We start from the raw sequence: 23791 nt of genomic DNA on the forward strand, positions 1-23791 counted from the left end.
GATCTTCGCTTTTACTGAATCTTATATGGGGTGACGTCAGTGCAAGCAGAAGTTAGGGTGCTGTGTACGGGGCTCGAAGCATGTAGGTGCAAGTAACAAGTTCAAGTACATAACAAGTACAAGTAATAGATTCCAGTTCGTTCAGTATAGGCAAGAGAGCGAGTGTGATAAAGTACACCCTCGTCTCATACAAGATAAACAGTCAGGAAAGACAATTAGCAATTTGCAAGTACAAAAAACCAGTTTAGCAAGAATTCAGGGGAATGGTGCACTCACCAGTTAAAGCAAGGATACGTCCAAAAGTTTCAACCAAGGTAGGGCTCTAATCACCAAGAAACCCTAGAATAACCAAGGTAAACAATTATGGTTCCCACATTCACAAATCCAGTAAATGAAATGCATAAATGAGGCTCGACTACATGTCGTACGCCTTTCCAAGTTAAGTACTAGTACAAAAGAATAAAATATGACTTTTGAGCAAAAAGGATAGCAGTTGGTCCTAGGGTTACAAACAACTCCCAAAACCCATCATTTACCAAGATCAACTCAATTTGAAAGAATCGCGTAGCCCTAAAATTTTTTGGCAGCATGCCCTTTGTATTTACCTATTTTCCAGCCATTTATGGCTTCATTATTTTCCTCAATCAATCCCAAAGTCATACATAATATAAATTCATCACAACAGCCATTCAATAGGCTCAAAGTCATTCAAGTACAAGATTTAGCTAGGAAAATGACCGGGAATGAGATTTAAGCTAAGAAACCAAAAAGGCAGATTCGCCGCTACTTAGCGTATCGGACATAACCGAAACTATGCTTATTGGATTGAAGTGACAACTTATACTGTTTCGAAGCTAAGACAGAGGGCTATAACTTTGATGAAAACTACTTAGTCCAGTTCTCACTCTAACTAGGTCAAATTTACCAAAACAACCCCAGGTTCTCCAGTTCGAAGCTCACTGTGAAATTCAACTAGCAGTCCTGATTCATTCAATCATATCTCAGCACACACAACTCCGATTCAGGTAATTCCAAAGCCATTTGAAAGCTAATATACAAGGCTATAATTCTTAAGAAGACATCGACAACCAAATCAGTAGTATTCCCAGTCAAACTAACCAATTACAGAAGCTGATTATCAGTTTCGGGCAGAAACAGGGCAGCAGGGGTATTTCAGTCTTTTCATAGGCTACGTTGCTCCGATTGGACTGAAATTTTTCAGGCCGCTAGTTAACATCATTTTCTACAACTTTCATGTTTTAACCTAAGCCTGATTCAGCCTCTAACATGCTCGAATAAAATCGGACAGAACAAGGCAAATTGAAACCCTAATCTGAAAATTTCGGTACAAAGCAGAAATTTTTCGCAAATAACCGCAATTAACGCACAAGAGGTCTATTTAACACCATATAGAGCCATCAATTCAAGCCAACCATATCCATCATAGGAAAACAGAAAAATTCTCACATAAATCAGCAATTTAGCTAACTTCACTCTAATCTATAAAATCTTCCATAAAAGCACATAACTAGCCACCACAAGTCATGAATTAGCAATTATTGGAAACAAACAATGAATCTTTACACACCATACCTTGATACCTCCCAAAAGGTAGTAGCTTAGGTCTCTTTCTTCCAAAACAACTCTACTAACTACCTCAATACTACTTAGCTAGGGGTTTTTATGGAGTGATTTGAAGTTTAAATGGTTGGATCAAGAGATTAAGCAAGAGAATAGAAGGCAAAAGTTGAGGGATTTTCTCTCTTTTCTCTCTATGTTGGTCGGCCAAGAGAAGGAAAAATGAAGATGAAATTGGTCAAAATTCATGTTTAGTAAAGGTGAAAGAAATTAGTCAAAGTCCAACCTTTAATCACAAAGTGACACTTGTCACCTTTTTTTAATGCAACTCTATCCTTTTGTCTCTCCAATGATAATCCATCTAGGTAACCTCTAATTATCTCTTAACACCTGATAAATTAAACCCGATATACAAAACTTAACCTAGTTGGCCGAATTTTATCGATCTTACCGCACTAGTGGGTCCCACATCCGGTATATACTCTTAAAACCTCATGAACTAACTTATACTAGAAAAATAATTTTTTAAAAATCATATTTGCTCATAGAAATTATTTTTAAAATGTTTCGAATAAAGAAAATGTGGAAAGGCGTGTAATTAAAATAAAATAACCTAGAAATGAAGAAAATTATGGGTTCTCACACCTAACCATGAATTTGATGCTTGAAATCAATATATTAGAGGCTATATGTAGTGTAGGCATAAGAAATAAGAATTGATAAGGATATAAAGAGATATTGATAAGAACATTAAAAGTAGGTTTATCTTGATTTAAGTTGCTTAAAGTACATAACTTTGGATAGGAAATAAGAATCCTATAATATTAAGAATTCTTATAGGAAATAAGAATTGATATAAATCCAAACAAAAAAGGAGCAAGCCACGTAGGAAATTACTTGACGTCTTGTTAAGCCACGTAGGAAAGAAAAAACATGAAGGGATAAGAATGAGAATACGAAGGGATATATGATTTCATACAAACACAAAAAAGACGAGTCTGTTTTAAAAAAAAAATGCCATCCAAACATACTCGTATTTTGATGAATTCAGGATCGTTGTTTGATGAATTCAGGGTTTGTTAAATAATTTGGTCAAACCTGAGTGGTAGTAAATGTAATTATTTTAATCCTACTGTAACCCTATAACTTGCACGTTTTCAAGTAACAACGACTTCCGGATCTAACACTGGTTCCACTCCACTTTCCTCGTTGCCTCTTGTTTTCTCGTATCTTCTGAAATATGGATACTCTTATGGCTAATTACAAAGACGATGAGGACGATCGTGACACTGGCGACCAACCCCATCCACCCTCCTCCACCGCCACCACCACTAAAACCACCATCACTGGCGGTGGCGCCACTGAAGCCCCTTCTGATGCGCTGCCAAAAACTGAGCCCCAGCCCGAGGTGGAACAAGAAGTCGAGGCCGAACCCGAAATTGGAAGCGGCGGCATCAGAGAAGAGCAACCGACGGCAATGGTATTGGAAGACCTCTCCTCCGACGAAATCTCCGACGACAACGAAAACCCTAAAGCAGAAGAAGGGAATGGGTCAAGGAATTCTCCTAATTTCACCAAAGTCTCGGAGGACACTGAAGACGAAGAAGACTACGAAGATGAGCCCCCGCCAAAGAAGCAGAAGCAGCTCTCTTCGTTAACCTGTCCATCGCCGGAAGACCCTGAAAAGCTGAATCTTGGTGGAATTACCACTCCTGCAGCTGCCGCTGCAGAAACGCCGCCAGCTGCTATGGCGAAATCTGGCTCGAAAAGCAGCAAGAAATCCAAGAAAAAGAACAATAATGTATGGACAAGGCCTACTTCGAGAAAAGGGAAAAAGAAGGGGAAAAACAATGGTAATCAGAACGGAAACAATACTACAAATATTGCTGAATCAGAGGATAAGGTATTAATAACCCCAATCCCCAGGTTTCCGGACAAAAATGATGATAGCCCGGATGCGACAATATGTCTTTCTAAGGTTTATAAAGCTGAGAAGGTGGAATTGAGCGAGGATAGATTGAGTGCTGGGAGCACTAAAGGGTATAGAATGGTGAGGGCGACCAGAGGGGTGGTTGAAGGGGCATGGTATTATGAAATTAAGGTAGTACATTTAGGCGATACCGGTCACACAAGGCTGGGGTGGTCAACGGATAAAGGGGATTTGCAGGCGCCAGTTGGATATGATGGGAACAGTTTTGGTTATAGGGATATTGATGGGAGCAAAGTGCACAAGGCTGTGAGGGAAAAGTATGGGGAGGACGGGTATAAAGAAGGTGATGTTATTGGTTTCTATATCAATTTGCCTGAAGGGAATTTGTATACCCCCAAGCCACCTAGATGGATATGGTACAAAGGTCAGAAGTATGTCTCTGCTCCCGATGCAAAAGATGATCCTCCCAAAGTGGTGCCTGGTGAGTGAGAACTGATGTTTTGTATATATTTTGTTGTTGCAGTTAAATTCTTTGCAGTAGGGCTTGCTTATCAATGGATGTGGTCTTTGTGTGCAATTCTTCCTTCATTTGTTTTCTGGTCGTTGTTATATTCAGTCCTAAACTTCTCTAAAACTAAATAAGACTCATTCCTTTGGATAAAAGAGCTTTTAGTTTGGTTGCTTCTCAGGCTAATGTGGTTAAATTTATTAGCATTTTCCTTTCGTGGAAGCATCATTATCATATTTTTCAGGGGAGATGGTAGATATGGCATTTGACTTGGTTGTGTATCTTGTTAAATCTTTTTTCTTTTCTGCCATAGTTTTGGGCAGTGAAGTCATATGTAGCCATGTTATATTGCATTTGGACAATTGATGTCTCTGGTATTATTTTGTCGTCTAATCTATTGATTGAAGGGAATATTTCCAAATTGTGCTTTTAAAAAAAATGAATTTAAGCATACTGTGGCCTTGAAGGTTGATAGATAGTACGCCTTGTTGGGTGTGGCTCACTATGATGCAAATGGAGGTGTCTTGCTAGGAGTTTTATATGGAAAATGAAAGCTTCTTGTATTCTTTACATCCTTAGTCTGCAAAGTGTTACTGTAGAGTTTAATTAGACTTGCTTGGTTTCCTGGAAAAATACCTGGTGAACATATTATTTTTCTGTTGGTAGTCTTAACAGTTAAAATGACATTAAGGAGAGTACCTTGAAAGAAAGCAAGCAGGCCTGACACTACAAATTGCTGTTCAGTAGCATAGGGAGTGGAATAGGAAGAGATGGATAATGGTACTCCATAGAAGGATCTGGCTTTAGAATATCCAATATTTGAGGCCCTTGTCTTTGGTTTTGATGCAGTGTGGGGCTTATTGTCATAGAGATTAAGTAAATAGAACGATTTGCAATTTACCCCTGTACTAAGTTTTGGACCTCCCACATAGAAAATAGGGTCCTAAACACTCACTCTCAGTGGCTGAGCTAGTCAGAGCTTTCGAGTCTATATGATTTGCTTTTTAGTTGTCTACCATTCTAAGAGATTTGTTTATCTTCTGCTTTCTTTTTCTTATTCAAGATCTTGTTATTCTGCAAATGTTTTCCTTGCTACGATGTTCACTTCTGGACCATAAACAGCCCCAGTAACTCACTCTTTTCCAAATTCTAACAACAAAGCTGTAGGGTTTGGTTATTTTATCCATAGTTGTGGATTTTGTGATCCCATGATTTCCTTTTGCTTATTAATTGGTTTTGGGAATAGAAAGTTTCTTCTCTAGATTTTTCTGGTTAATAGTTTCTCTTAAACAAGATATGTACTGATTGAATGCCACAGTTTTGACCTACATATTTAGATGTTGAATTTGAGGGAAAATGTCTTGATTGAGATTAAAATCTTTTCTCTTCCCCCTCCCCCTTCTGCTTGGTGTTTTTTCATTTGAAAGGGAGCAGTATTCCCATTTTCCTGCTTGCCTAAGGTGTCTCTGCTGATGTGTTGGTCTTCAGGCTTGTCAGTTTTGTACTAGTTTCTTTACTTATTATGAACTTTTTGTTAGTTTTATTCATACAGCACTCAGTTCCAGTTTGTGCTATAGATGATATGTTAGATGGTAATTCTACCCTACAGGAAGTGAGATATCTTTCTTCAAGAATGGAGTATGCCAAGGCACCGCATTCAAGGATCTTTATGGTGGTCGTTATTTCCCAGCTGCCTCGATGTATACGCTGCCAAACCAACCTAATTGCACTGTCAAGTTCAACTTTGGACCCGATTTTGAATCTTTTCCAGAGGACTTTGGTGGACGGATGTTGCCAAGACCTATGGTTGAAGTTCCATATCATGGCCTTGATGTCAGAGTTGAGAATGGTGTGTCCAACGAGAAGAAAAATTAGATATAAAATCTTTTAGAATTCTGACTAACATATGCTGAAGTGAAGATAGTTTAAGATTGAAGGTCTTGTAACTTGGTGATAGCTAACACGCTTTTTAAGGCCTGTGGGCATGCTGCCAACTTGACTTCTCTAGATTAGTGAAATGACTATTCTATAATGAAAAACCATAATTTACTTTTTTTTAATCAATTTCTATGTATATCACTGAGAGGAAGGATATAATTCTTGATCCCAAATGTCCTCTTGTAAACTCTTTGGCTAGTCTTGAAGGCTTTCAAATGTTGAATTCTTTTTTTTGTTGGTAAAGATTTAGAAAATTCGTTTTAGGTCATTAGGAAATTCTTGTTTGTTCCCCTTTCTTTTTTTCTTTGAATAATTCTTTTGTCCGTCTATGCTTTTTTTTTGTCCCTCCCTGCTAATGTGATACTATTTTTACGAAATTGTCCTTGGTTTTATGCTGATGTGAACGAGATAATATTTCTCATGTCAAAGGTGAGCAGATTTGTTGGTTTATAAGCCAAAGAGAAGTAGAAAAGGGACAGTGAGAGGGAACTGCAAGCAACAATTTTGATAGCTTGGTCTTGTTTTTTGGCTGGGGATGTAAGGGTTGGGTTAATTTCTCTGGGTGGATTTTATGTAATACAGACTTCCTTTCTGATGACAGGTAGTGCTTGGTATCCCACCAGAATGTGTCCCATGCTTAATGTGGTAAAAGAGCAAGGTACTAAAATTGTGGAAGCTGCTGAAATGGTCAGTTAAGCTTGACGAATGCATTCAGGTGAGACATGTTCTGTATTTGTAATGAGAACTTGTAAAAAGCTATGTGGCTTGTTGTTCTATGCAGTCTGACTGTAGAGTTATGAGTCCATCTGGTGTACAGTCACTCTCTAGCGGATATTGCCAAATATTTGAAATGATTGCCAGTCTACTGTCCTTAACCATCGTTGACTGTGTAAATACTGGTTCAGAATTAAGCTTTAGAGCTTATACTTTATTGGTTCTGGCAGAGAGAGAGGTGGTCGATCGGTAATACTTAGGCTGCTTTTCTCTTTACCTCAGACTGTTACTAATGTCAAACATATGTCAAGTCAAATTACGCGTTTGGCTTGATGCACATCAAGTTAACTCGGGATTGGGATCCCAATGATTTTGGGCAGTACCTTGGCAACGCTGAAAAAAATTTAATAGGCCAATTGTGAGAGAGATCAATGTTGCATGTCATGGATAAGGCTTCAATTTGGACTGTAAATAGCGTTTGGAACCTATGAGATTAAGGGTCTATTCGGTAGCCAAGTTTTTTGGCCCATTTTTAACAGACAAGTTGGTTTACAACTTTAAATGAAACCTCTAAAAACACCCCATTCTTCAAAATACTCGAAAACATACAAAAATTTTTCTTCCTTTCCTTTCTCCTCCTCCCTTCTCCACTTCACCTCACAACCATTGGCTGGCAGACTCCTTTCCCTTTTTTTCCTTCTCACTCTCTGTCTTCCCCTCCCTCTCCTCATCCCTCTTCCCTCCCTCCCTTCTCCTCTCCTCTCCTCCCTCCTCCCTCCTCCTCTCCTCTCCTCTTCTCTCCCCACTCCTTCCCCCTCCCTCACCCCACCCCCTTTCCTAGCGACTTCTAGTCGCGCAACTAGATCTAGATGTAGTCAAACGATCAGGGTAGGAGGAGGGAGAGGGGGGCGGGATGAGGGAGAGGGAGGAGGAGGAGGAGGAGGAGGAGGAGGAGGGGGGAGAGGAGAGGAGAGATAGAGGAGGAGTGAGGGAGGGAGAGAGAGATGCAGAAGAAAATGAAAGAGAGTGAGGGTACCGCAACCAGTGGCTGGTGGTGGGGAGGGAGGGATGAGGAAGAGTAGCTGGGGTGTGGGGAGGAAGAAGAAGAAGAGGGGAAAAAAATGAAAATAAGAAAATTTTTTTTACAAACCATCAAATAAAGTTTTTTCTACAAATTTTGTAGTCAAGTTTAGACAAATACTCAAAAAACACACTATCCAAACGGACCGTAAGTATTGGTGTGACCCTTTGTTTAGGTGATGTTGAGATTGTTTGTTTTTTTTTTTAGGGAAATTAAGTTTGATTATAATAATTAGAAGGTGCCCATGATAGTTGGATCAACTGTAAGGTTGTTAGATCTGGTCCAACACTCATGTTCAAATTGCATTTCTGGCAGTCCCTCATCAGTATACAATCTTTAACAACCATTATAAGCCTCCCATTCAGTTACTGGCTTGCTGTGATATTGGAATATCTAACTTGCCCTCCTAAACTTAGAGCAAAAAATAAACCGAAAACAAAAAACAGTTCAACTCCAAATGCGTAATAGCATTGATTGGGTTGAATAATATGTTGAAATATGTATACTTGATAATCAAGTTAGCACCAGCTGAGGGGGACGGTCTAGGTCTCATGAATTAGAGGTCCTCCATTTTTTCCTTCTCGCTTCTTAAATTCCACCCTTTCCTGCTAAAGAAAAATTAAACTTAGCACCAAAAAAAAGGGTTCCAGTTGTGGTAATAGAATATGTGAACTATTTTAAATTTCATGCCCCTACAACTCCTGAAATTTAATTTTTACTTGCACCTTAGTATAGTCTATTCGTTTTCTACTTTGTAGAATGGATTGACCTACTTGATCTCTTATCTGTACTAATCTTCCACCATCAAATTTTAGTTGTTTGCAATTAGTTGAATTTGTTCACATTTATTCTTTGCAAAAGAAGCAATGTAATACTCTACTATTTAGGTGGAGGGATTGTGAGCTCTATAGCTTAATTGCCACAGGGTCTTGGAATTTTTTTTTTTTTGGAAAATTTTCGTTTAAAAACCAAGGGAGTGGTGTTTTTTTTATTGAATTAGTAACAAGAGAGATCAAATTTGTGCTATTTACTAGGTAATTTTGGCTTCCGCGAGAATAACCCTAACCCGTGACTGTTAACAAGGTAGAGAACGTCGTCCATTCAAGCAGCGCTATCGGGGGTTAACATCTTTTTTCAATAATAGTTATAGGGAACTTGCATCACAGCAAAGGTCTGGTGAAAATTTGCACAAACAGTGGGCCACTCCACTGACTTTGTCGCGCCCCACTTTTCGATGTAAAAAAATAAATAATTGGTTTTGTGAATTTTATTGATTTGGGAAAAATGAATTTTGTTGATAAAAACAAAAATGGGTCTAAATGGGACTTTTGAAAATGCGACGATTTGACCCAAGAAAAATAGTTCAAAAAGGGTTTTTATATGAAAAATGGAGTCGCCACTTGGTATAGAGTTAGGGTGTACCAAGTCACCCAAAAAATGAAATTTTTAAAGAAAAAAAGTAAGAAAACCCTTTTTAAACGACTCCTAGTCCACGTAAAACAAAGAAAAAGGTTCGGGAGTCACATTTGACGAAGGGGAAGGCAAGGATAAAAATCCAAGGCACCCCTTCGACCTAGCCAAGGCTAGTTGCTTGATTTAACCCTTATTTTCCTAATTTTTCTACCCAAAGTATGTATGCAAATTGGATATGACTAATGGATGAGAAATGCAAACTTAAGTCTAGAAATGTCTCTGATGAGGCTTTTGATCCCATTCACATGAATTGTGAAGGTCAATAAGGAAAGACCTCATAGAAAATCATGAACGATGCAAATGAGGACTCAAATGAGAGTGTAAGTGTGCAAAGTGTAGAAAAAAGGTGCATGTGTGCAATTTGAAAGTATTTGTGTGCAAATGAATGAAAATATGAATGCTCGTGTGCAAGTGAATGAAAATAGTAAATATATAAGTGAAATAGGTGCAATGTGTGAAGTGAAAAGTAAAGAAAGTGAATAAGTGTGTGAATATGACATGTGGATTTAAAATATATAATTAGTGAGGAAAATAGTGAGAAAATGATATGAAAATGCATGAACTTAGAAGAATGCATCAGGTCGGGTACGGGAATGACCTCTAGTTTTTGTGATTTTAATTTTCCCTTTGATTAGAAGGAAAAACTAGCGTGCTAAGGCTATTTTGAAGCCACACTCGCTCGTTTCCCTTACCCAAGGGGGTTTCTCAGGCAAATGGACCCTATAACTAGCATGAAATGCAAAGGCCTAAAATGAAAGGGAAAAGGTTAGAGGAACATGCCAAATGCCATAAAAACTAAAAAAATGCATGAAATGTAGTGAACATGCAAACATGTACTAACGAGGGGAAATCCCTAAGGGTCTAGCGTTGGACTAGCCCATTCTACGAATTCCGACTAGCATTGGACTAGCGGAAACGTACATTCATCCATCATATTCATTTATAAATATAGAAAGCAAGTAGACATGCAAAAACACTTATAACACGTAGCACATAACACTTAGCATGCTCGACTAGATGCAATAGCTTAATAAAGCAAATTAACACATAGTAACTTAGCATGCAAGACAAATAAGACGATTAAAGCCCTAACTATTACATTTGCTAGCTAAAACAAAGAGGGAAGGGAAAATGGACCAAATTACTTGCTATGCCCTATCTATTACAGGCCAAGAGGTGTACACCCCATAAATGAAAATAGAAGAAAGATTTAAAAATGAAATAAAAGTAAATAAATGAAAGGCATTAATAAACATTTAAGAAAACCAAGTAGGCATGCAATTTTCATTTAGCAAGTTGGACCACATAGGGAGATACACAAAAAAGATAAAAGAAAGTATACCGTCCCCTTTTGTGGTGCTAATAAGTTGGAAAAGGTTCTAAATTGGAGCTACAACCATTAAACAAAGGATTAATGTACCAATTTAATAGTAAATCAAACAACACAAATTCTTCAAAAACAAAAATTAAAGGACCACTAATAACTATGAAATTGAACCATTAGATCCCTATTAAAATCAAGTTTGACCAATTCGCTACTGTGAGTCAAGTATCTTTCTCCACTACACTCAAAGGAAGCAGGTAATAACAGCAAAAGCAAGAGACAAAGTGCAACAAACATCCTTTCGGCAATTCTGCAACCTATTGCTGCAAAGATCACAGGGACCCAATTGATTAGTTTTCTCAAATTTGTGGGTCATAATTGCATAAGGTGACACTTGAGGGGGCCAAAGTACAAATTTTGAAAAACTTTTTCATGCAAAACATGCAAGAACGTGAAACAGGTTCTTCAATGAAGAAGTGTTTCTGCAATCAAGAAATATTACCGCAGGTTACACTTTTTGCAAGCAAACTCCAACTTCAGCACAAGTTTGATCAAAACATTTCAACCAAGACGTCCAAAATCCTTATCCCAGCAACATGCAACATGATTTCAACATCCAAGCAAAGCAAAAACATAGCAGGGAAATTGTTCAAAATGTTAGAAGATGGCTTGGCAGAATTCTAGTTCATTCCTTTTTAGCAATTGTCTGGTCATGGTTCAAATGTTCCAAAACCCAAACATGTAAACCCAAACCAATCTTCCAAATCTTCTTTTTGCAAACAAGGTTAACTAACAAACTGAATGGCCGACACTTTAGTGAGCCAATGCAGGTAAGGAAACAGCAAATAGAATGCGGCAACTTTTTTTGGTTCTGCTGCAAATTTTCATGTGCAAAGTTCTGCATTTCAGCAAAGCAAATGCGTACAACAGCCTTGAAATTACTCCAATCCAACATGGCTAAACACCTATGAACAATGCAACTGATTTAATTAAGCTTCAACAACCGAAAATAAAAACTGCTGCACTTTGCTTTCAACTTAGATTTTCGATTCAAAAACAGCTTTGATTAGATGTTTTCAACTCCAATAAACTTCATTCAGACCAAACAAACAGAAAGACTTGACAACTTTATTCAAACAAACAGAAAAATTAGCAACTTCATTCAAACAGAAAAATTTGCAAAACATCAAAGGTTTGAAACTCCAGCAAACAAATCTCTTGAGCTTAGGCAGTTCGCATGGAAGCTGCACTCAAGCATTTCGAATCACAAACCCATGCTCAAAATCCTGTTAAGCTTCTCATGCATACAAACTACAACTTTCGGTCAAGGCTGGAATTACTATCTAACAAAAACAGCAAAGTTTGGAACCGCAATGTAAGAAAATAGCAAGACACAACCGTAAATTTCTGGTGCAGCAAAAAATGAATATGCATTTTCCAGCAGGCAGTTGGTCTTAAATCCGAATTTACCTCGGTTGAATCATTGTGCTAAGTACCCAAAACTAACATGCAAGGCTACTTAATGAAATCACTATCATAACTAGTTCAAATCAAGTTCGGTCAGCAACTATAATCATCCACAATTCCAGAAATTCTGTTCACCACCCTCGGATGAACTTGCATGTAGCAGTTTTCTGTTTCATATTTTTTCCTTGCTTAGCCGAACTAATGAACTTCATGCAAAGCTTAATCACCTACTTCTTAGCTAGTTAATTACATGCAGGCCTAATTAACTTGTCATTACTAATTAATCAAGATTAAGGCTCCAAAACAGAAAAACTAAACCGAATGAGGCTACATTAGCAAGATAACCTCTCGGCAGTCACTTTCCATCAAAACAAAATTTCCTTAGCTTTTTATTTCTTCATCCGGCTTCATGAAATGATCATGCAAGGCCTTAATCCTAATAATCATCCAAAAATCCAGTTAGTTCAGCTCCATTTCATGCTCAGATTATCACAGGGAATCAGAAATAAAATTGCATTTTCATCTCAGCTCTCGGCTGGAACATCAACATCCAAAACAGAAATTTCTAATGGCTTAATATCATCATCCGACTGCCTAACCTCACATGCATATTACTAGATGACTTAAACTTCTTGGTTTTGATTAGTTAGACACTTAATCCAACTCAGATTGTCGCATAAAGTCAGAAATAAAGACTACGATTCCAAGCAAGCTCCTCGGCAGAAATGTTTTTAACCAAAACAGAAATTTTCCACAGCTTTGGTTTCATCATCTAATTACCCAAATTAACACATGCAAGGTCACGGCTGGCTTAAACTACCTCTGATTATCCATTTTTAGTCCAGAAAATTTACCTCAAAGCAAGCTAAGACCACACACGAAAATCTGAAAAATTTCTGCTCCCTTTCGGCTCTCACGCACGCGACAGGTTTGCTGGTTCTGGTTTGGTGTAGCGGCTTCAACTGGTGGAGGTGGAATGTTGGAGTTGCTGGAAACGGTTGCAGCTGGTTGAAATTTTGCTCACGGTTTCTCTCTGCCTTTCTTCCAGCTCACGGTCAGAACAAAACGGACAGAAGATTTCAACTCGCGTTTCCTCCCTTGCTCTCGGATGCCTCACGATGAAAAAATGAAGTGCAGTGGTTTGCGGTGTAGATGGTTCTTTGGTTTCTCCTTGTCGGTGATACCAAGGCAGGGAAATGTTGTTGTGCGCTCAGCTTAAGACCGAGCTCACACAACAAGCGGCTGCAATACTTCTCCCTCTCGGCTAACCAGAATGCAGCCTGCTAGTCCGTCCTTTTTCTTGCTCAAGCTCGCAACTAAGATGAAGGAAGTTTGGCACTCAAACTCCTCCCCAACTCACGGATGGAATTGTTGCAGAACCGCAGGTCTCACTCTCTTTTCTTTAACTCACGAACAGAAAAAAAACAGAGCAAAGGCTTCGGCTCTCCCTCACTCTCAGTCTCAGCTTGCCGGGTGCAGCTCTCTCACTTTCATGGTCGATGATCACGAGGCAGAGGCTGGAGAGGGAGTGTTTGGTTGCGGACTGGGGTAAGTTGGTGCAGAGAGGAAATGGAAAATGGTGTTGGTTGGAAGATGATTGCAGCTAGTGGAGGTTGAAAAGAAACGAAGGGAACTCACGCACAACTTCTCCCTCTCTTCCTTCGAGCTCACGGACAGAAAACAAGAAAGATTGCAGCTCTCCAGTTTCTTTTTTTCGGATGCAAGGTGCGGCTCCCTCCTTGTCTCTCTGGTCGATGATTCCAATGTGAGGTGGAGTGGTAATGTGGAGAGGAAATGGAGAGAAACCGTGGTGAGGTTGGTGGAGTGGGCGGTGGGGAAATGAAATGTGATCCGGCAGAAAAATGGAATTGTGATGATTTTTCTTTTTTTTTCTTTTCTCTTTTCTCAACTTAATAATTTAACAAAAATAATAGTAAAACTAAATAATAATAAAAACAACAATTTTAATTACAAACACATCAAAATAAACAAACTAAAAATAACAAAATTACCATTTTCGATCTTTTCTTTCATTTTTCATCATTTTTCATCATTTTTTTTCTTCTTTTCTTTTTTTTCAAAATAAATTAACAAAAATAAACCAAAATGCCAAAAATTAAATTTGAACGTATTTTTGTGAACAATTTTCCTTTTTTTCTCTTTTTTCATGATTTTTCTACGCTAAAACTTAAAAATAAAAATAAAAATAAAAACTAGAAACTAAAAAAAAACTAAAAGCAACCACGACAAATGAGAATAAAAAGTAAAAGAAATTACACCAAAAATTTGGTGTCTACAGTTTGCCCCTCTTTGTCTGAGTTTTGGAAAAACTTGAGACAAAGAAGTAGACACCAAATACTTACCTGCTTTATTCGGTGGCTAACGTCACGAACGGTGGACGTTTTAGAAATAAGGACTGACCCCTTTTGGCAAAACTTTTAAAATGGAATTGACTTAGACAGGAGATTTAAAGTGGGATTGACCCGAACGGAATTTAAAGACGGGACTGGCCCAAACAGGAACTTAAAGCGGGACTGACCCGAACAAGAATTTAAAACCGGACTGGCCCGAACAGAAATTTTAAAACGGGACTGACCCGAACAGGAATTTAAAACGGGACTGACCCGAACAAGAATTTAAAAACGGGACTGGCCCGAACAAGGATTTAAAAACGGGATTGGCCCACGTTCCAGTAGCGATGTAAGTGAAATGCTCGCTGGCGGGACTCACCTCATGCTCCAGTGGCTGTAAAAATGAAATGCACGCTAGTGGGACTAACCCATGTTTAGCGGCAACGGAATATGAAATGCACGTTAGTGGGACTGACCCATGTTTAACGGCAATGAGAATGAAACGCGCGCTAGTGGGACTGACCCATGTTTAGCGGCGAAGAAAACAAAATGCACATTAGTGGGACTGACCCATGTTTAACGGCAATGAGAATGAAACGCGCGCTAGTGGGACTGACCCATGTTTAGCGGCGAAGAAAACAAAATGCACACTAGTGGGACTAACCCATGTTTAGTGGCAATGGAACATAAAATGCACGTTAGTGGGACTGACCCATGTTTAACGGCAATGAGAATGAAACGCGCGCTAGTGGGACTGACCCATGTTTAGCGGCAAAGAAAACAAAATGCACACTAGTGGGACTAACCCATGTTTAGTGGCAAAATACAAGAAATGCACGTTAGTGGGACTGACCCATGTTTAACGGCAATGAGAAAGAAACGCGCGCTAGTGGGACTGACCCATGTTTAGCGGCAAAGAAAACAAAATGCACACTAGTGGGACTAACCCATGTTTAGTGGCAAAATACAAGAAATGCACGTTAGTGGGACTGACCCATGTTTAACGGCAATGAGAAAGAAACGCGCGCTAGTGGGACTGACCCATGTTTAGCGGCAAAGAAAACAAAATGCACACTAGTGGGACTAACCCATGTTTAGTGGCAATGGAACATAAAATGCACGTTAGTGGGACTGACCCATGTTTAACGGCAATGAGAATGAAACGCGCGCTAGTGGGACTGACCCATGTTTAGCGGCGAAGAAAACAAAATGCACACTAGTGGGACTAACCCATGTTTAGTGGCAAAGTACGAGAAATGTAAGACGGGATACTCCGTATACTCACCTAAAAACCAACCAAATTTTTGCCCCAGTAGGAATTAGGTTTTGCCTTTGAACCAATAGTTGATTCTGCTTTGCCATGTTGTTGCACCATTTGATCAAACTGGCTTGCGACGTATTTCAGTACACCTTTACTCATTTGGAGAACACCTTTTGATACCGACTTCAGTGCGAGGTGTAATTGCTTTTATCCATGCATGGAAATTTTCTGCAAAAGAGAAAATACAAAGAAATTGTCCTCATCATTTGATCCGTTCGCCTTTGAGGATCGTGTAAACATGAGTTTTTCTCCTTTTCCTTCCATTTTCGCCAATTTTGGCTGCGGCATCTGATTGAGTTAGATTTCTCATTCCAAAACTTTTCCGAATTCTCAAACTGACCAGGCATGTGTTTTGCCATACTGTGAAGGCTGCGTGGCTGGCTTTGCTGAATCTCAACCGTTTCCAAAGGACGACTGAATCCAAGCATTCCTTTGAAATAAACTCCGGGGATTGTTATTTACCAAAATTCAAGGAGTTAAAATAAAATGAGGTATGCAATAAAAATTCACATGCTATGAAGGGATGAATATGCACGAGAATGCAAAACATAACCATCTGTGCCTACATAATGCCATAAATGCAGGCGCTTTGGAAGAAATGAGTTTCCTAAAAATGTACTTACGAAAGAATATTTAATTTACAAAATGACACAATTTTCGGCCCACAGACGTCACGTTTAATCCCCTGGATATCTTTGTTCTGGAATTCAACACAGGCAGAAGTATTCCAAATGGAGGGAGATCCAAACGAACCAAGTCACCAGTTATTCCTCTTCGTGCTTACAAAACTCACCTTGGCGCCCTTTTGGGTTTTCACCAAGGTTGCCCCCACCCCTTTTCTTTTGTTTTTGTTTTTGTTTTTGTTTTTCTCTCTTTTTTTTCTTTTCTTTTTTTCGAGGTGCCCTTTCGGGTTTTCACCTAAGGAACAATGGAAAAAAACTCAACCATAATCGACTCAGGAGTATGAACTGAAGATTGCTGACATCAGTAAAATGTGCTTCCCTGGTAAGATTAGGCGAATGCATTATGGACATCACTTGCCAGCTGATTAGCAAATTTCCCAATAGAAATGCAGCAAGTGACGAAAGTCAGGACTTTGGGCTTTTGAAATGAAGTCAGGTGGGGTGTTTGAAAAAAGTTGAGGCTTGAAAGCAAATTTTGATGAGAGGGGTGTGAAATAGCCTGAGATTGCATCATTTTGAAATTATTTCCAATTTTGAACGAAACTGAGGAAAATTTTGCCCCAGTTTGATTGGATTTTTTTCGTTGCATTTTCTTCATTGCATTCTTCTTACTTTTGCATTTTTTCTAAAAACTAAATTTGCCCCTGTGTGGGGTTCTTTTCCTTTTCGTCTCTTTTCCAAAGATAAATTTGCCCCAGTGTGGGGTCTTTCTTTCCTTTCTGATCATTTTCAAAATGAATTTGCCCCAGTGTGGGGTTTGCAATCCTCAGGGGCTGCCAAACGAAAAAATTATTGTTCTGATAGCTCAAAAGGGACGACTAGGGATGAAATGTTTTGATTGGAAAGGAAAATGGCCTGACTTTTGCCTCGTCTCTTGCTCGATTTCCTAAAAGAAATTTGCATAATCAAATAAAGAACATCTTACACATGTCCGAGTTGATAGGTTGAGGGAATGTCTGTCCATCCATTTCTCCTTTGAACACCCAATAAGCCTTGTCAATTTGAAGCAAATTTGCCTTCGACTTCGTCTTTCATCGCTTTAGCACTTTGTTCCCTTTTCAGAAGATCGGTGGCGGACATAGGTCATGCTTATGACATTCAGCTGTTTTTCATCAATCATTGGTAACCCTACTCTGACCAATCAGCTTCGAGCTTGGCAGGGGAGGAATTTTTATCAATGAAGGGATCTTGGCCTTTTCCATGAAGGTTTTTCCAAGGGATGGATTTTCAATGGAGGGATTTCAATGAAGCAAGCTTTATAAGGGATTTCTGTATGAAGGGATTTTCAATGAAGGTTTTTCAAGGAAGGGAGTTTTAATGCAGGGATTTTTAAATGAAGGGATTTTCAATGTGCGGCTTCATCGAATTCCAGAACAGTGATATTCAGAGGGTCAAATAATTTCAACTTTGGCCATCTTAAAAGAATTTAAAAGAATCAAGACGATAATCAAATCAAGCAAATTATGCATTTCATGCAACTCCAAATCAAAGTGGAAACAAGATAACTCAATTGCAAAAGATGCTTTCATTAAACTATTCACATATGCAAAAAACAGCTTTTGTGAAATTTAGTAAATAACAACCCCTAGATTTACCAAAATTTCCCTCGAGAGGGAAAATACTCGGCCAACCATAATTACAACGTGCCTTCAAGATTCTCAGATTTCGTCACTGGAGGTGGATGCCTCTAAAGTGTCTTCATGTTTGGGAAAGGGGTTTGTGCTTACACTTGGTCCTTGTCCACCCTTTCCTCTTAGCACTATTTCTCCAGCCTCGATCATGTCTTGGATCTGGTGCCTAAGTACTTTGCAATTGGCGGTTGAATGGCCAGGTGCTTCTGAATGATAAGCGCAAGTGTACTGTGGATTGTATCCGCCAGGGATGCCATGAGGGTAAGGCGGAGGGGGAATGACGTCGATTTTACCAGCGGCTTTTAATTGTTCATACAATTGGTCCAGAGGCCTGCCAAGATTAGTAAAAATGCGATGGCGATTTTGCCTTTGAGGTTCAGTGGGTTGAGGGTAGTTGTAGGTGAGTCCATTTGGTGGAGGAAGTTGTTGATTGTAAGGGGGTCGGGGTCGTATTTGTTGAAAATTAGGTTGAGTTATTTGAAAAGGGACTACAGGTGGATTAGGATAGCTTGGGCGAGGTCGAGGGTGGTGGATATTGGCGTGATAAACAGGATGAGAGTTTGGATAATGAGGGTAAGGGTTGGAGTAGGTAGGGTATCGTCGAAATCTGGGTTTTGGGGTAGGGTTTTGATCCCAAACAAAAGCAGTTTCCCCCTCTTGCTTCTTGAATTGTTGCTTCTTCCCATTACTACTTTGGCTTTGCAAAACTTCCACTTGAGTTTTCAGGGCAGACACATTAACAATCTTTCCAGCCTTCACGAAGTCATCATATTCTTCCAGTTTATTGACAATAGCAGCAAATGAGCATCCAGTCATGCGGAAAATTTCTTCAAAGTGCGGCGGATCATGTGCCTTAATGAAAGTGCGAATGATTTCGTCTTCAGTCATCGGTGGCTCGACTTTTGCAGCTATCTTCCTCCACCTCTTGGCATAAGTCTTGTGATCCTCGGAGGGTTTTCTTTTTGTTCCTTCCAACGTGGTTCGTGTCGGAGCCAACTCGCAGTTATACTCATATTGCCTTACAAAAGCGTTGGACAAATCAAACCAGGTCTTCGCTTCTTCGGGTTTCAGCTTGGAATACCAGTCGAGTGCATCCCCCTCCAGACTTTCTGGGAATAGCCTCAAAGGCAGATTTTCATCATCTGTTGGCCTACCCAACTTGTTGGCGAACAATCTGAGGTGTGTCTTGGGATTGCCCGTGCCATCGTATTTATTAAACTTCGGAGTTTTGAACCCCTCAGGTAACTGCACATTCGGGAAAAGGCAAAGCTCGTCGTAATCCAGAACTCCTTGCTTGTTTAACCCTTGACTTTTCTTCATAAATTCATCAAAGCGGTCAAGGCGCTTAAGCAGCTTCACATCAACGGGAGCAGAAGATTCCCCCATTTCTGGTTTGGTTTGAATAATATGGTCTGGTAGGAATGGCTCAGCGGCAGTGTGATAAAAAGTATGAGGCTCGGGGGGTATGTTTGAAGTGGTTTGGGGTTGTGGGCCTTGCATGTGAGTAGGAAAAAATGAAGGATTAGGAGGGTAAGTGTATGGCAGATTTATGGTGGGATAGGTGAAAGTTCCTTCGGGTGGAATAATAAAGGGTGGAGTAAAAGTGGTTCGGGTCGTGGGCATGACCAATGATTCTGGCCCCGATTGACTGATGAGTACAGACTCGGGTCGAACTCCGCTACTGATGAGCTCATCGATTAATTTCTTTTGGATGGCCATTTCAGATGCCATCTCACCAAACTTCGTGAGCATCTCAGTCAGTTGGACCCCCAAACTTGCAGTCTCAGGTTGAGCTGTAGTAGCAGACCTATCCGACTGTTCCGGTTGTGAACTCATGTTTACACGATTCCTCTGGGCTTGACTGCGGGATCGCGTTATGATGGGGCTTCGACGAGAAGCTATGTTTAAAATTACCTGAAAATTTTGAAAGATTGCCTTTAGATTTAGCCGTCGCTTAATTATTCCAAAGAAAATAAAGAAAAGGAAAAGAAAAAGGCAAGAGTTAGTAGATATCCAGAAAACTCGGATGCATGTCCTATGGGGGAACCCTTTTATGCCAAGGGTAGGCCTAGCATGAAAATGCAGTCCTCCAGAGCAGGCACTATACAATACCTGATGATCCGTATCGACTAATCGTCGATGAAAATGATTTGAAAAATTTGCCACTTGGACCAAGTGAGAAGACCAATTTGCACCCTAAAACATGAGACGAGTCCGAATTGGATTCCTACTTTGAGCAAACGCATGAATAATGTGATAAAAAGATTGCAATGCCCTCAATTGAGAAATTGATTGTTACCTTAGACTTAAACCCTAAAAAAGGAAAAAACGGGTCAAATAGATTGGATAGAATTGATGATTTATTTAAAAATGACCAAATTGCCCTAAAAATAGGTAAACTGGTCAAATGAATTAAATGAAATTTGATTTATTCAAAAATTGATCGAATCACCCTAAGAGGGTAGATTGGTCAAATGAATGAAACTTGATTTATTCAAAATCGATTCGATTGCCCTAAAAATGGGTGAACTGGCCAAATGAATGATTTATTAAAAAATCGGCCGAATGACCCCAAAAAGGGTAAATCGGCCAAATGAATTCAAAATCGACCAGGTGACCCTAAAAAGGGTAAATGGGTCAAATGAATTAATGATTTATTCAAAATCGACCGGATGACCCTAAGAAGGGTAAATTGGTCAAGTGAATTGATGATTTATTCAAAATCGACCGGATGACCCTAAGAAGGGTAAATTGGTCAAGTGAATTGACGATTTATTGAATGAATTGGCAAAATGGATTGGTTGAATTGTCCGGCCATTAGTGATTTCAGAAAATTAGTCTATGAGCCTTCTAAAATCAAGATTTGTCCTCCATATTTATCATCTCAACCATGAGGAATCATTTGTGAATTTTCTTCAAATTAATGTCCTTTACGCAAAGGATTTTTACCAATTTTGATAAAAATGGCCAAAAGTGATTATTAGATGCTCATATTCCAAGGATCACTTTATGAAAATAATCGGATCCTACCTTACCTTGTGCACTACCCCTTTGGATGGTACAAAATGTAAACGTGTAAGTCTCACTGGATTAAGTATCCGAGACACAAGGTGGCTTATTCCTAAACACGGGATTCCCTATGTGGCATTCCCTTTCTATGGTTTATGCATGATGCCAGTTTATTAAAGCTATGTAAATATGTGACAAACATGAAATGTGAGCTAAAGGACATAAATAATGCAACGGGGGGAAAAGGTCTAAACATGAAATGTATTTACTGAAAAGTAAGTGCAAAGACTGAAACTTAGACATGTGAGCTATCTAGTGGGTGAGTCACTAAAAGAGTGCCAAAGAGGCCTCTTATTGCTAAGGCACATGAATGCAAACCAAGGAAACAATGAAATGGTTAGTGCAGTTGATAGTACACATAACACATTGGGAGCAATTAAGAAAAGAAATACGATAAAAGCCAATAAAAAGGGGTGGAACCCCTTCCCTCGTGCCTAATTGTGCTTAAAAAGGGTGAGGCTGACTCTACCCTAGGCAAATGCTAACATGGATGCATGAGGTTTGGTTCATTAATGCCTAGACTCGATAAAGCTTCGGCTCCCAAGCCTTCAGACCTAAAGGCAAAGGGTCATCACTCCCAAGGCCTTTGATCGGTGGCTCGAGTGATCCCTTAGGTAGCGCTATGGGCGCAGAGCACACCAGCCGCCTACCCAAGGCAATCGATCCTAATCCTACAAGGCGGTGTGGGAAACGCCCAGGAAAAACAAAATAAAATGGGATAAAAGCAAGTAAACGTGCACGTATGAAGTGCTCCCCTATTTTGAGGGAAGGGGTTGAGAACCAACGTGAGGCTCTAAAGGTGACACGCCCCCTCCCAAATGCAATGCAAGCGCGAGATAAACAAGTAAACAACATCCAATCAACCAATCACACATACGTGAGTGAGGGAATAGTTGGATACGCGCGCGAGGCAAATGGCCCTAAAAATGGAAAATGCAAGCCTAATATCCAAATGCAATGCATAAAAAGGGTAGAAAAAGGAAACGAATGGCTAAGTCAAATGCTTGGACCCACTTAGGAGGTCCCCAGTGGAGTCGCCAACTGTCGCGCCCCACTTTTCGAATGAATTGTGTATGGTGTGTGGTGTGTAATGTGTGAACGTGTGCAAAGTGAAAAGTAAAAGGCCATGGGACTTAGAATGCGACGATTTGGCCAAGTGAAGTTCAAAAGGGTTTTTTGTATCAAAAAATGGAGTCGCCACTTGGTATAGAGTTAGGGTGTACCAAGTCACCCAAAAATGATTTTGTTTTTGAATAAAAAAAAGTAAATAAACCCTTTTTGAAAACTTTTGGGTCTGCGTAACCAAAAGAGGGATCGGGGGTCACATTTGACGAAGGGGAAGGCAAGGATAAAAAATCCAAGGCACCCCTTCGACCTAGCCAAGGCTAGTTGCGTGACTTAAACCAATTTTCCTAATTTTTCTACCCAAGGTATGTATCGCATATTGGATATGTCTATATGAATGCAAAACCCTAGACCTAGGGGGATTGGGGGGAAATTTCTCTTCAAAGGTTGAGTGGTGCCAATCACATTAATTGTGAAGCCCAATAATGATCCTTTTGGAGAGGTCACACCTAAACCTAAATGACGTGAAAAATGAGTGGAATGCATGCCATGTGAAAGTGTGAGTTTGTGTGAAGTGAGAAAAATGATAAAAGTAATAAGATAAGAGTGAAGGTGTGCAAATGAATAAAAATATAAATGCTCGTGTGCAAGTGAATGAAAATAGTAAATATATAAGTAAAATAGGTGCAATGTGTGAAGTGAAAAGTAAAGAAAGTGAATAAGTGTGTGAATATGACATGTGGATTTAAAATATATAATTAGTGAGGAAAATAGTGAGAAAATGATATGAAAATGCATGAACTTAGAGGAATGCATCAGGTCGGGTACGGGAATGACCTCTAGTTTTTGTGATTTTAATTTTCCCTTTGATTAGAAGGAAAAACTAGCGTGCTAAGGCTATTTTGAAGCCACACTCGCTCGTTTCCCTTACCCAAGGGGGTTTCTCAGGCAAATGGACCCTATAACTAGCATGAGATGCAAGTCCTAATGTGAAGGGGAAGGTGTTTGAGGAACATGCCAAATGATAAACTAAAGAAAAATGCGTGATATGTGGTGATCATGCACTTAATGAAAAAGGAAAAAAAAGAACCTATTGGGTCTAGCATTGGACTAGCCCTTTCTATGACATCCTACTATCATTAGATTAGTGAAAAAGATGAACCACAACTAGCGTTGGACTAGTGTGGTGACGTACATTCATCCATCACACTCATTCAGGTTATGAAAAGCGAGTAGACATGCCAAAACACTCATAAACATATAGCACATAACACTTAGCATGCTCGACTAGATGCAAGGACCTAACAAAGCAAATTAACACATAGTAACTAAGCATGCAAGACAAATGAGACGATTAAAGCCCTAACTATTACATTTGCTAGCTAAAACAAAGGGGAAAGGGAAAATGGACCAAATTACTTGCTATGCCCTATCTATTACAAGCCAAGAGGTGTACACATACCCCATAAATGAAAATAAAAGAAAGATTTAAAAATGAAATAAAAGTAAATAAATGAAAGGCATTAATAAACATTTAAGAAAACCAAGTAGGCATGCAATTTTCATTTAGCAAGTTGGATCACATAGGGAGATACAAAAAAAAGATAAAAGAAAGTATACCGTCCCCTTTTGTGGTGCTAATAAGTTGGAAAAGGTTC

The 23791-nt window shown here is 39.4% G+C and overlaps 1 protein-coding gene across 2 annotated transcripts; it reads left to right on the plus strand.

Moving 5' to 3' along the window:
* Positions 1-2771: 2771 nt before the first annotated feature.
* On the plus strand, positions 2772-6897 carry LOC113751170 (protein TRAUCO-like). 2 transcript variants are annotated; one of them, XM_027295070.1, is made up of 3 exons: positions 2772-3989; positions 5626-5865; positions 6556-6897. In XM_027295070.1, the coding sequence occupies exons 1-3, from the start codon at positions 2819-2821 to the stop codon at positions 6648-6650; spliced, it is 1506 nt and encodes a 501-aa protein (XP_027150871.1). In that variant the 5' UTR covers positions 2772-2818; the 3' UTR covers positions 6651-6897. The 2 variants fall into 2 exon arrangements, with proteins under 2 accessions (XP_027150871.1, XP_027150872.1); XM_027295071.1 differs by lacking the exon at positions 5626-5865.
* Positions 6898-23791: the final 16894 nt, after the last annotated feature.

This window comes from Coffea eugenioides, chromosome 11, assembly GCF_003713205.1.
Source record: "Coffea eugenioides isolate CCC68of chromosome 11, Ceug_1.0, whole genome shotgun sequence".
Classification (NCBI taxonomy): Eukaryota; Viridiplantae; Streptophyta; class Magnoliopsida; order Gentianales; family Rubiaceae; genus Coffea; species Coffea eugenioides.

Excerpts from the sequence above, each read along its gene's own strand:
- LOC113751170 (XM_027295070.1), top strand. The coding sequence starts at position 2,819 with ATGGATACTCTTATGGCTAATTACAAAGACGATGAGGACGATCGTGAC. Across the intron at positions 3,990-5,625 it reads TCCTCCCAAAGTGGTGCCTG|GAAGTGAGATATCTTTCTTC; the intron begins GTGAGTGAGAAC and ends TCTACCCTACAG. Across the intron at positions 5,866-6,555 it reads TGATGTCAGAGTTGAGAATG|GTAGTGCTTGGTATCCCACC; the intron begins GTGTGTCCAACG and ends TTCTGATGACAG.